The following is a 14,329-nucleotide window of genomic DNA, read 5'->3' on the forward strand; positions in this document are numbered from 1 at the left end:
GTGTGGTGTCTGTGATGTCAACATGATTATAGACACTAGCCCACTAAATATCTGTTTTTTCCCCAAGACAGTGAATTTTCAGTGTAAAATGGAAGAGTGGTAACTGTCACATTCAGTCATTCATTATAATGCAGTCAAATAAGCAATGGTCTTTGGACAAATTAAACTTAAAATAAAGTCATAAATATATGCCTTGTTTTTCTAAGTTTAAAGAGAAATTAACATTTAACATCTGAGCCATGAAGTTCCATCAGGTATGATAGGTAAAATGTCATCTCCGTACATTGAATGTATATCTCACAATGAACTAGCCTAATTTCACTGCAGAGGAACTTGGCCTGTGTACTGTATACTTGTCTATATGTGCACAGTACTTCATGTACTGAAAAGGAAGAACAAAGGCAGAGAATAGCTGCACCCTTTCTTCTGAAGACGGATTTATTAGGTTGCTCTCTGCAGTAACTGCTTTTTGCCTTTTTTTTTTTTTTGCCCTAGAGAGTAACCATATTTGCTCTTCAACAGACGTAAGTGAAAGATATAATAGTGACCTCTTTCTAGCATTAAGTCAGTTACTGTGTCATCCTCTCCCTAAATTTATCGCACCAAGAAGATATGTTGACTGCTCCACAGTCTTGCGACAATTGTTCTGTAGAGGATAGATGTAGAGCAGGAGCTCCTGTTGCTCTGTGGAACATTGTTTGAGATTGTGCCCCTTCCTTTTCTCTTTGCTGCCCTGCAGGACAAGAGTAAAGCTGCCAAACCAAGCCATCTGTCCTTGTTTTCCTTTAGCCAGCTAAAAGGCACTTTCCCACTTGCACCATCAAGGTCATTTTGAATCAGGATTTCATTCCCTAAGATGTTGCTACTCCCCCTAGCTTAGTGTCCTTTGCCAATGCAATACAGGTAGTCCTCATTTAAGGGCCATTTGTTTACTGACCATTTGAAATGACAACGGTGCTGAAAAAATTCTATTTAGACCAGTCCTTGAAGTTATGGCCGTTGCAGCCACCACATGGTCACTTGAACAGAATTTGAGCACTTGGCAGCCTGCCTGCATTTATGAACCATGGCACGACAAAACCGCGCTCATCAAAATAGTGGTGATAAAACCGCGTCGCTAAAGCCGCGGTGTCATCACCACGCGTCATCACCGCCGCGACAACACCGCCGCGACAGAAGGGCTCTTTAAAACAGCGCGGCGGCAGAAAGCCGATTTAAATTAAGGTAAGGGTTAGGATTAGGTTTAGGGGTTTGCTTTAGGGTTAGGTTTAGGGTTAGGTTTAGGGTTAGGTTTAGGGTGCTTCGGAAGTCGCGGATTTGCCCTCTCCCCTTATGTCAGCGCGGTAAGGTCGCATTTGCTTTAGCGATTCGGATGGCGCAGATTAGCACTCGCGCTTATGTCTCCGCGGATAAGGGCTTCGCGGTATTGTGGTGGAACCTTTATGAACGCAGAGGTACTTCAACTCTTCCCCTCCCACCCATCATCCTCCCATCTCTGCCCATTTGGCCACACTGCATTCTGCTGCCCCTGACCCTCTGCACTCCCATCCCCAGCTGACCTTCATGATACAGCTGCTGGATTCACCTTGTAGCAGACGGAAGAAGGTAACAAAGGACAAATGGAGGTGCAGAGAGGGAGATCAAAAGAGCAAAGATGGTGGGGAGGAGATAGGTTGATTGGAGGTATTGAAGCACCTTGTGGATGAAAAGGTATGCTCCAAGCACCTGGATTTTGATCCTGTGACCGTAGGGATGCTGTAAGACCCATTGCAGACCCATGATAAATGCCATTTGTTTAGCACTTTGAATGGTTGTTGGGTGAGGGCTATCTATATTGTGAGATAAATGAAAAGACTGAAAATATCAATGCTGTGTGTAATCATTAACAATATTGTAGATTTATTAATCTTAAATTACACATGTACTGATCAGGGAATTGAGGAATACGATGCCAGAAGACACTTGTTATTTGTTGGATTTATACTTCTTTCCTCAAGCAACTTTAGGCACCACACATTTAGCACTACACCTTTAATTCCCCCTGCCCCCAACAGCCCTGGGATATAGGTTGAGGAGAGAACGTATGAGTTGTCCCAAGTGCACTTCCATGGCTGAGATTGAACTACAATCTGTGTCTCCTTAGTCCTAATCCAGATTGGGTTTTCAGTCTGTTTTGTAGATGGGCCATGTATTGGCTTTGGAGTCATACTGAATCTAGTTACATTGATACCTTTTTGTCCCAGCAGTTGTCTCCTGAAAACGCCTATGAAGTGCTTTGTGTGGCCGATATGTATCTGTTACCTGGGCTCAAGCGCCTGTGTGGGAGAATTTTGGCACAGGTTCTTGATGAAGATAGTGTTGTCAGCATCTGGAAGATTGCAAAGCTATTCCAGCTGACCCGATTGGAAGATCAATGCACAGAGTATATGGCAAGGATAATTGAGAAGGTAATAAAGAGGAGGTGAAGGACAGCTTCTATAGATAGTATTTGTCTGGCAGGCTACAAATGAATATTTGATATGAAAGGTCTTTAAAACTTTTAAATTCCAATAAGCGATTATTTTATTTGTAAAATTTGATATTTTTTATAACCATAACCACAGTTGGTTTCTATAGAAATGGATGTATATAGGAAGGGATGTCGTATAGTGAAATAAACACTATTTCCCATGTTATAGTGAGAAAAATGATAACTCTGCCAAGCTGTTTCTTCATCTAAAAAACTTTTATCAATACAAATACTATGTACAGTTACAATTTATATTTAACCAAAAGCAAGACAATCCTTCAAAAGCAATCCCATCAAATGTGGAATAAATAGAAGAATATGAAAACTATCAAAAATCTTAACATTGCAGCTTCAGTGAAACCAATGATAGATATTTCCTCTTCAACTAATGATCTGATGAAGTAAGCTACAGCTTATGCCTTTTAATTAAAAATATTTGTTGAAAAAGAAAAAATGCTATCAATTCATGATTTCCCCCCACTTTAAGATATGTGTGATGATACAGTTTTATATGTTTCTGTACTCCCAAAAAGTCATGGTTTAGGGGGAAAATAATTAATACCTAATAATGATGAGACAGAATTGGTCTAAAGCAGTGGTCCCCAACCCCCGGTCCGCGGACCGGTGCCGGGCCGTGGAGTACCTGGCACCGGGCCGCGCAGCGGCCGGGGGCCATGCAACGGCCGACTCTTCACTCATGCAGCGCCGTCGCCGGAGGGGGGGAGCTGCGCGGAAGCACAGGAGCAAGTGAGGCGAGGAGGAAGAATCCCCCGCTACTACACCACCCCCTCCCCGAGTCAGCCGTCCCCTCAGTGAACGCCTCCGCCTCTTTCTCCTTTCTCGCCTCAGTCGGCTCGCCTGGAAGCGAGGCGAGGAGGGGGCAGACCATGCGCTGGAAGCGGAGCCCTTGGAGGCCCTGGCGGCTTCCCCGGCGGTCGTTGCTGGCCGCTCTCTTCTTTTTCTCGCTGTCCTCCTCGGCTCAGTCGTCTCCGAGTTGCCCAGGGAGGGGCGGCGCGCCCGAGACGGAGACGGCGCTTCCCCGCCCGGCCTTGGCTTGTGAGAAGGAACGGCGGGAGAGGTAGAGAGAGAGAGAGAGAGAGAGAGAGAACGTCGGGCAGCCGAGGGCGGGGGGGTCTTTTGAGGGGAGATCCAAACTTTCGCCAACGGGCATCGGTGAAGCGCGCTCTTTCTCTTCCTCACAAAACACATTTCCTTTCCCCCCACGCGTAGTTATTGGCGATATGGACTCTTGGACTCTTACCCAGCCAGATCAGTATCAAACATTTCCCTGACCTCAGCAGAAGCGAGGTTTTTTCTTCTCCTTTCTCTCCTTAATACTGTATTCTTTTTACATTGCTATCCTCTGGCTTATTTAATTTTGCCCTTGCTCTTTTTATCTTTGACCTTGATTAATTCAGCTGTTTATTCCTTAAAATCTACATTCAAAATGGAAGGTGGGATATGATTCAGGTGTTGAATTGGGAAGGTGGATTTAAAACAACGCCCCCCCACCCCTGCGCGCGCTCAGCGGGCCACGGTAAAATTATCAAAGGCTGACTGGTCCGCGGCGATAAAAAGGTTGGGGACCACTGGTCTAAAGGAACACATTATGTCAGTTCTAAGATAATATTCTGTATTCTTAATCAATGTGTGATGCATTTTAATTTTGTCAAGCAAACCTTTATAAAATGAAGGAATTTCTTTGAAGTGATTTAAATTTTTGTCATGAACAAAATGAATTCATAAGAACAGTTAATTTAATCCCTAAGCTTCTTGGAACCTCAGTGGCACCTGTGTTAACATCCATATAAGTGAGAATTGATATAATTAAGAATGTGTATGAGAATGTTCTTATTTGGCTATAAAGTCTTTTATTACGTATTGGAAAGTTATTAACTTTTTTTTTACTTTAAAACCTCTACTTCTAAATCGTTAGTACTGGAATGAATATCATCCTGATTTATATGGCTGCTTTATTAAAATATTTAAAAATAGACAATATAAATATGAAGTATTTTATATTTTATTGGTGATGTGATAGGGAAATTTAAGTGATTTGTCTGAATCAGCTGCCTGATATGCTTAGCATGTTGTTGGTATTTTTAGATAGAGATGTAACATGTGAATGAGATATTCATCCTAAGAATTTATGAGATGGGTTGACTGTGTGTGTCGATGTATGTCTGTGTATGTAGTATTGAATTATTTATAAATTCAGTTGTGTATTTTTTCCCATATGGAAAATTGTTCAAGTTTGCATATAAAAATAATAACACTGGTTTCGTATCGGCTCTTTTTTTTCATATACTAAATCTTGGCTGCATGCACCAGCTTAGGCTACAAGAGAAAATTTGTAAAAGAGTGTGAATTATCATATACATACTTAGGTCACATGCAGCAATGTCCTGTTGCTTTAATCTTAAGTATATGTTGTACCTTTTGAAAGTACATGTAGAGAAAGCTACATTTTATCATTCTAATTAAATTGATAAGGAAATCATTTTTGAGTTATGCTTTAAGTAGTCTGTAGTACATTGTATATACACTGTGTGTGTGTGTGTGTGTGTGTGTGAATGTGTATGTGATGATAGATAGATAGATAGATAGATGATAGATGATAGATAGATAGATAGATAGATAGATAGATAGATAGATAGATAGATAGATAGATAGAAATATAGATGATATCGATATCCACACCAGTGTTTGTCCCAGTAAAGGGAAATGGTGGTGTTTCTTCCCATGTAATTTCACACATGTTATGGAATATGGAAAATCTGTTTGGCCCGCATCAATTTTTCCTAAGTGAAATTCACTGTTCCCTAATCAATTCACTGATGTTATAAATGGTTCTAATTAGCACTCCCACATAAGTTGCAACATTCTTTACTTAACAGGCTTTGAAAGAGGTGTGAAATTCTTTCCTGTCTGTGAAAATGCACCCCCCCCCCATAAATTAACAGTTTCACTAATACAAAATTCCTCACCCATGTTTTTAATAGGAACAAGCATAGCCCAATTTTGCTTATCATAGATCCAACAATTGATTTTTTTGAAATTGTCCTTCTCATCTCCAAACCAGTACGAGATATTGAACTAATCTCCCCCGAGTTCAGAATTCAAAGAAGTCCTTTTCATTGTTATAGTTTATTGGAAAAAGCTATCCAAAACAGAAGCATGAAGTGGAGACAATGCTTGTTATGATGTGAGTGAGGCTGCAGACATTCCCCTGTGAGTTGTGTGTTTAAAAGCAATCTGGCTAAAAGGCCAATGGTCAAGGTTTGATCCCAAGATCCTTAGCTATTATTTTCAAAAGATTATGCCATCGCTATATTTTCTTTGTTATAGCATTAGAACGCTGCTTTTTTAAGATATATATTTGATCTTATTCTGAGAGCAGAATCAGGTTGGTGAAAAGAGTGGTTTTTAGGGTTAGCCACCTCACACTCTTGTATGCTTCAGTGTTTACGTTTATTGCCATTGACAGCAGTTTGATAAAGATTCTCCTGGATTTATCCATTTTCTGTCTTTTGTTTCTTCAGTTAGTGGAGTCTGAGGAATTTGCCGCAGCAGTGAAGGAGAATGCGGATGCCGTGGAAGAGCGGCAGGAGACAGACTCTATTCCTCTTGTGGACGACATCCGCTTTCACATTACCAGCAATGTTCAAACGTACAGCGCCATTGAAGAGGCGAACCAGAAATTAGATGCCCTGGATAATCTTTTGGCTAGCATAGGACTTGAATGTTAACCTGGGAGGATTTCTTGTGTCATTATATGAGGTATCAGTTCAGAGTTCATTTCTGCAAAGTTCACATCTTTTTCTCTCTGTTTGATTTTCCCATTTCTTTATGCTTTATTTAAGTTTCCCTTATTCTTTGATGTTACTATTACATCTGGATTAGTATTTCTTCTTCTTCCAGGAAATGGGTCCCCAGAAGAATCTGTATTTTGAAAACGTGGTGAGGTGTATGTTACGTTGTTGAGGAAAGATTTGCATACCTTATGTAAGAAATGTACTGTTTGCTGTCCCAAAAATCCTAATGAAAAGGGGTCCATCCTTCAGAATATTGCCATTCCTGCTGGGTAAAGAAGGAAATGAAAGCTTTTACTGAATTATAAGAATATGAAGTTGGTGGACTAGAAGCTGAGATTGCCTACTGTTTGTTAGTCTTACACCCTAATCTTCCAAATGTGCACAGCCGGATCTGAGCAGACCCTCAGTTTTTTAATGTAGCTGCCTTATTCATCAGGTCATCAAATTCATTTACTTAAAAAGAAATCTGTTCTGATCCTTGAAATAAAATATTTTGTCATCGCTAGGTGCAAATGCACGGCCTCGCCCCCTCCTTTCCCTGCTATATTGTAGGGGACATTGAGACATGGAGGTTTAGTATATCTGTAGATAGTAACTTTCCTTTGATTTTAGTATGCTTGGGGATTCACTTAAGTGATTCACAAATGTTAGCATGGAGTATGTATGTACAAGTGACTGTGTTGTACTTGCACGATACCACAATGGACCGATGGAGCATTGTTTCCCTTTGCAGTGGAAGCATAAATCTGTTTTGTACCGATCCCAATATTGTGAGGCAATAGAAGGTATCATCTTGCTAACTAGTTCTACCCTTTGATATATCGAATGGCAGAGGGGAATATATTCACATGGCATAGTCTACACCAGGGGTGTCAAGCTGGTGTCGTCATGTGATGTATCACAACTTTTTTAAACCAGGGGTGGGTGTGGCCAGCACATGATGCATCTGGTCTGTGGGCCACGAGTTTGACACCCCCGGCCTACATAGTGCAATATTTTAGGGTATACATCATTTGAATTAAGTCAGTTCACATTAAGGTCCCCTATGTGAAGATCTGTATAAAAAATTAACATTCTATTGTTGGATGCAGTGAGGTGTGGGTGGTCCATATGTACACAGTTCTAATATCTACAATCACCTGTTGATAACAGATGTTCTGGCTGGCTCTAGGTAATTGATTGGCAGATTTCCTAAATGAGACTACCGCTGTTTCCCCATTCTGTATATATTAAATCTAGGGTATATATAGATAACTCATGAGATTAGTTTAATTACTAAATTCAGAACAACATAGCAGAGACATAGAGGTGTCCTGAACTACTGTTTATCAAGTTTTCTACCTGACCTTTCATAATCTGCCTCATCATCATGCCGTATTTACATGTTGCACAGAAAAAAGATAAAAGATTCTGGTTATTAAGATCTTAATCTGTAAGTAAATAGTGTCTCACCATTGTCCAGTTCATTATGTTTGTTGTTACTGCCTCCCCTTCTCCCCATTATGAATGATAGATGGAAAATGTATTCGGGCCATTCAGAGAGTGGGAGGGGAGGGATGGGAAATGCAGAAAAATGAGTGCTCAATATAGAAACCATACTAGGTAGATCAGGCAGGGTTCTGTGTCACCCAACTACTCTAGAATTATGTGCTCATTGTTAGAGAAATTTGACAAGGAAAAAACTAAATCCCATTTGGCTTATCCTGACTTTATGAGGCAATATTGTCCCTATACTATGGTAATACTGTTAGTAAGTGTTACAGCAATTGCAATGGTAGATTAACTTTAGTGAGACATGGATGCAACTAAAATGATGTTGGATTCTAGCACAATTTTCCATGCACTGATAACTCTTTATCCATAAGGTCAAGAACTTGTGTGTTCTTAATAGTCTGTCAAGGAAAGCACACCTCTTAAAGGAATGGTGCTTATTTAAAAGCATGTGGAACTAGTCTTGTTATTCACAAGCCATAAATAAAGCCTGGCCAAGGTCTTTCTTTTCCTGCATTTTACTAGGACAATGAAGGGAACTAAAATGCTGCATTTCTTGACATTTCTTTTTGGCAAACATCTTTGGCAAATATTATAGAATCTTGTACCAATTTATAAACCCCGCTCCAGTGAATAAATGGACATCATACTGGAATAAATCATAAAAACCTTTTCTATTTCCATTTTTTCTTTGAAACAGTAAATTATTGGAACAAAAACAAAGCACAGTAAGCTTTTTTATACATAGCATCCCAGTGTTCTCTTCCTTGCAAGTATCTAGTAAAGTTAACATGATGTAAGCACAGAAAATTACTACTGGTAATTGCTTTTGGTGTTTGGTTTTTTTAAAATAAAAATACTTTTTTAAAAATATTGTCCAGTTATCTTTTAGATAAGCAGTGAAGGTGGCTTAACAAAGCTTAGTACTGAGAATTGTAAGTAAATTCAGAATGAATTACCAGTATTAATGTGTTTTGAAGCTGCTGCTCAGTGCAGTTCCTTGATGAATTGTCCCCTTGTTCTGTCTTGTATTTTGTTGGTTGTCCTTGTATAAATCAGAGTTGTGTATAAAAACAGATAATACCTATTTAACATACGTATAGTGAAAAGTCACCTTCCTTAAGTCCAAAGAGGAAAACAATGTGTCTCTAATTATTTATCGTATAGTCTTCCTGGCTATTAATTGCATTGTTAAAAGTTTAAATGTCAGACTTCTTACTATTATGAACTTACTTTTAACCTGGCCCTCTATTATTTAAAATAAAGAGAATGTAAAGCTTTACAGAATGGCAATATAATTATATATTTAAAAGCTTAATATATAAGCATGTGTGCAGCAATAAAAGAGTCTATTTCATTAATCTTGCTTTTCCTGTGCCTCATTAATTATTAAAATTGAGTGCTGCAAATGTTCCATATTATTTATGCTACCAAGACTCAACCTTGATGCCATCTTCCAATCAACAGTAACATTTACTGATGGCATATTTAATTGCCAGAAGTTACCATTTAGAGATGATAGTAGCTTGGGAAAATGCTTTATATATATAGACCTGATACCATTTAATTTGACACTAAACACAGCTATCAGACTATTGATATAGGAACTTGCATCATTTCTGAATCTAGTCTTGTAGATGCCAATATTTTATAGTACTTAATTCTGTGTGGTTTAAAAAATATATGAAAAAATGAAAGCACAAGCTTTTCATGGCTTTGTCAGGAAAAAGTAACACACAGGGGAACTGGAGTAATGCCAGCATTTTTCTTAGGTAATTGAATATTTTGTCTCCTTCACAGAATCAAAGGGTATAATTCTAACTTCACCAAAGCAATCCAAGTTTTAGTAGTTCAAAGTTTGTCAGCATCACATTCTGGCTGCTTTATAGTTCACAATACTCCTAGCCGATGACTTTAACCCTTCCATATCATTATCTTACAAGATGTTAACAAAGCCTTGCAAGATATATGGGGAACCAGAGTCAATGTGTATAGTGGCCACAACCTTAAATTCAAATTGCAATGCTTATCACCTGAAGTGGTTGTGACCTGGAATTAATGTGAGAACAATTTATGTCACGTTTGGAAGTTGGTTACTCACGAAAGTGGAGAAGAAAGAAGAGATCTTTGTCCATTTTTTCCCTCCACTTCTGAGTGAAGCAACACTCATAAAATGTGCTGGTCCTATTGCCAGTCCCCTATCCTGCATATATTTCACCTGTTCCAGATTATAATTATTGCTAGATAAGGTTTGTCTTGATTAGTACATAGCAGTAGCACTTATATTCCGCTTCACAGTGCTTTACAGCCCTCTTTAAGCGGTTTACCGAGTCAGCATATTGCCCCCAATAATCTGGGTCCCCATTTTATTGACCTCAGAAGGATGGAAGGGCTGAATCAGCCTTGAGCTGGTGAAAATAGAACTGCTGGCAGTCGGCAGAGTCAGCCTGCAATACTGCATTCTAACCACTGCGCCACCACAGCTCTACATGTGCCAATCACGATAGCCCAGGTGCTTGGTTTTCTTCTTTGGCTTTGCTGCCTCCCCTTTCAGCCTGTCACTCCCAACAACTAGGTACAGCAACAGGAATAGAGAGGGACTTGGGGCTGATCAAAGCTCAGTGTTTTTTAACCAATTGTTTTTCCTTTCATGTGCAATTGGGGGGGGGGGCATTAAAATAATGTGAAATAAATGGGAAGTCACCATGGAACAATGAATGCGTTGAAAAGGGGAAGTTTGGGGGAAATGATAGAATGAGGAAAAGCTCAAAAAGAAAAATGTGAGAAGTCATGTCTCCTTGGTATTTAGTATTTTTTATCTATTATAGCTTTGATGGACCTATCTTTAAAAGTGCATTTTTACAGTTTCGCCAGATACGTGCTATTTTGTGCATTATTACATAAAAGTGTACATAATCCACATAGAAACTTTTTAAAAGTCAAATTTTGAATGGGGGTTTTGCATTTCTACAGGGCACTATTTTTACTCAAAATCTCTCAAATATTTTAGAGTTTGTGAACATTACAGAATCAACAGGGAGCCCTTTAGGACTATTAGTAATCTGTCAACCCCAAGCTACTGCAGTTCCTGAAATCGCACAAATCCTCTTACACCCCATGTAGTGCGAACTAAGGTGTTTTTACCATCTCTAATGTGTGAGTTTCTCTTATTGCATGGTGGGGGGGGGCAAATCTCAGCAGCTGCTATAAATAAGTTGTTGTAAAGCCATTATTACTTTATTCTGCTTAAAAGCCAATTGGTAGCCATGATGATTTTTTTTTTAAGCATGCTACCCACTTTTATCAGTAGCTGTCGTTGCTATTTGATTGAAAAAGAAAGACCCTTTAGCCAGGCACAGGGCAAGGACACCAAAAGTTGCTGGATAACAGATGGTTCTGGAGCAGCAAAATCTCAGTTAAACAAAGTCCTATGCACCAGGATGCAAGTCAAAAGGTGCTTCAGAGGGATTTGCAATGCACCTGTCAGCACCTCCTTGCAAGAACTATTGCTTTTCCTGAGCTTGCGAGGCTCACAGGAAGAGAGCTTTCCGTGAAGTAGATGCTGACAGGGTACAACAAGGAAAGTAAAACCCAATTTCCAACACGTTTTATGTAACAGTTTCCAATCCCTATGGATATGTATTGTACATTTGTATAAAATCTGTTGCTAATGAAGTATAACTTATAAATATAATATGCTTTATAATATAAGTTACATATAATAGAACTTTTGCCTATGAAGAGAAACTTCTGTCTCCCCAAAGAATGCAGTCTGTAACTCTTCTAGAGCAGAGGAGAAAGCAAGCCAGAATCTAAATGGAGACATAACATATGTGGAAATAAACAGTGGCCAGGTGCTTCCAGTGCGAGACGATAACTATTAGCACTGACATTTATAGGATTTGCAGAAGTCTAAATCCATTCCTTCCTCAAGTCAGTATTACATTCTCTGTATTTTCACAACTGGGTTCTTAATGTTGAAGAGTGAAGGAAAAATGTCACAGACAGAAGAAAAGCAATTTTTCTTCTGTTAAATTCATCTTTCTCCGATTCAAAATGGCTCTTTGCAGTTAAAGGCAATATAGCAATTCTCATATGGTCCTTACCCATCCTCCCCTATTTAGTGCAGGGGTGTCAAACCTGCATCATCACATTGTCGTCACGTGACATATCATGACTTTACCCCCTTTCGCTAAACCAAGAGTGGGTGTGGCCAGTGCACAATGCATCCGGCTTGCGGGCTTCGAGTCTGACACTCCTGATCTAGTGGGTATTTGGGAAGTTTCAAGCTTGCTAGAGAAGTGGGAAGGAATGGCGGATCCAAACTGATAGCCAAAGGGTCTGTTTGGGATAGGAGCCTTCATTAAACAACTACGGTAATGCATGCATATGGCCAGCAGTCCCAGTTGACACATTGTCTACATGGACAGGCCATTTGGGAAAGCTGTGCCAATGCTTCTGGAGAATGTGTTTGCCCTTGGCAAATCACCCCTTCCAATGTTTTGTATGGCCTTATACACAGCGTGTGAACCAGAACATTGCACACTATGACCGTATTCACTTGATCTCCTGGGCTACAAAACTTACCGAGCATGCAATTTCTTATTTAGAAATTAGTGATATTTAAGGCTTTTCCCTTACACCCTCCAGATATTTAGCACTTCAAGTCTTACAATATGCATTTTTTTGGCCATGCTGGTTGGGAACGATTAAGTGTTGACTCTGCACAACTGAAGAGCATTAGAGCGGACAAGGCTAATCTCACTTAGCATTTGGGAGTGCTATCAACTCTTTCAAGATACATTGCAAATATAATTATAGAATCTAATTTTCCAATCTATCATCTCCCGAGAAGCTGGTTTGGAAAGCTGTGTTTCCATAGCTGCAAATGGGAATGGTCTAGATGAGTTGGGAAATTAGACTGTGTCCTGAGTCACAGACCATACTTAACCATGTTTGTTTAATTAGGGTGCTGAATGTACTACCATTGCCTGAATTCACCGTGTGTGTCAAACCAAAAATCACTGTTTACAAAATACAATGACTTCCAAAACTAAAAACCAATGCAGAACAACCCACACTTCTTAGTTTCTTCTGTGGTGTTGCACCTTTAAACTCATTTGCAATCCCTTCACCATCAATTATAAGTTTACCCTTCCTGACCATCTTCTTGCCTGAGACTTATCCTCATTGCATCCTGTCCACTTTTCCTCCATGTACAAGGGTTGTAACAAATAATGCTTTTCTAGCCCTTAATGATGTTCAGATTGTTCTACTTGAGACCACTATCTTCCTTGGTTTAATGGCATTGTTAACCTTTGTTATAGAGCATGTTTATGGTCATGGAAATAATCAGTTGCCAAGGGTTTGCCACTGACAGGTGCATGGATGGATGATGAATGTAGTTTTCACCTTAATTATGTAATGCTGGCTCTGCATTTTCATTGTCTCTGGTGCAGCGTGACATTCATGCAAAATGCTCCAGTCATCATAATAGCAACAGCATCTGAGTCCAAATCAGGGAAGCCTTGCCCTTCATTACCAAAATTCATTTTATGCATTTTTTTTGGAAGGCTGGCAAGAAGTGCATGCACATGCACTGAAACACATCATGATCTGAATGATCTGAAACACATCATTTAAAGGCAAGCTTAATACCACTGACAGAGGCTCCAAAATTGTTCCTGACATCTATTATTGACTCATTACTGGTTATTAATGTTCTAATCTGTGATTGACAGCTCGAGAGATCAGACTGGCTTTGTATAAGCAATATCAACGTTTGTAAGTCTTCCGGACCATGAAAGAGTTGTGGTGCTTGTAGGGTTATTGACAAGAGCCCAACTAGTCTGACTGCAGTTCCTAAAATGTAATAGGGTCCAGTTGTTTGTGTGTTTGTCCGTGAAGGGGATATTCTTCTTCCATTCTTGGAAGACTTTTTCATACCTTTTATCTTAGTTTCAATGTCTTGGTTTTGATCTGGGTCCGAGACACTTTAAATCCAATTGGTTAACAATGAAACTGGACGAATAGAAGGTGCAAAGAGGATTTTCTTCTACCGCTGAACTAAATATAGAATTGTTAATGCAGAAAAGTGGCAAGACTGACACCTATAAGTGTTTTTGAGCCTCGGCAACTGCTAGCTATTTATTAATGCAATGAAACATTGGCAGAAAGGGGTTTTTATTTAGTTAAAAAAGAATTAGAGAAAATTAAGTGATAGAACACTTATAATGGGATAGAACAATTGAATTATTTTTATCAACTGATAAATAAATATTCTGAAGATTTTAAAATATAGTAGATCGGTCTGGAAAATGGATTTTAAATTCCTGTTTTTGCCATTAACATTTTGACTTCAAAATCATAATTTTCAGTCTGTTATCTAATTTCCTTTGGTAATCCAGCTAGTCTTACAGCTTGAGTTACAACAGTTTTTTAGTGACTGTTCAAAGTTACAACAGCACTAAAATTTTGACATGATTGTTCTTCACAGTTATAACCTTTGCAGCAT

The 14,329-nt window shown here is 39.2% G+C and overlaps 1 protein-coding gene across 2 annotated transcripts in view; it reads left to right on the forward strand.

Moving 5' to 3' along the window:
- ABTB1 (ankyrin repeat and BTB domain containing 1) overlaps nt 1-9,176 on the forward strand; it is a 30,323-nt gene extending 21,147 nt beyond the window's left edge. For both annotated transcript variants that reach the window (XM_014054727.2, XM_087708978.1), the window contains 2 exons: nt 2,247-2,447; nt 6,052-9,176. In XM_014054727.2, coding sequence (XP_013910202.2) covers nt 2,247-2,447; nt 6,052-6,258 — 408 coding nt within the window. In that variant the 3' untranslated portion in view covers nt 6,259-9,176. The remainder of the gene's footprint in view (nt 1-2,246; nt 2,448-6,051) is intronic.
- The last annotated feature ends 5,153 nt before the right edge of the window (nt 9,177-14,329 follow it).

This window comes from Thamnophis sirtalis, unplaced genomic scaffold (assembly GCF_051295495.1).
Source record: "Thamnophis sirtalis isolate CommonGarterSnake01/CBP01778 unplaced genomic scaffold, rThaSir2_p1.2 scaffold_3, whole genome shotgun sequence".
Taxonomy (NCBI): domain Eukaryota; kingdom Metazoa; phylum Chordata; class Lepidosauria; order Squamata; family Natricidae; genus Thamnophis; species Thamnophis sirtalis.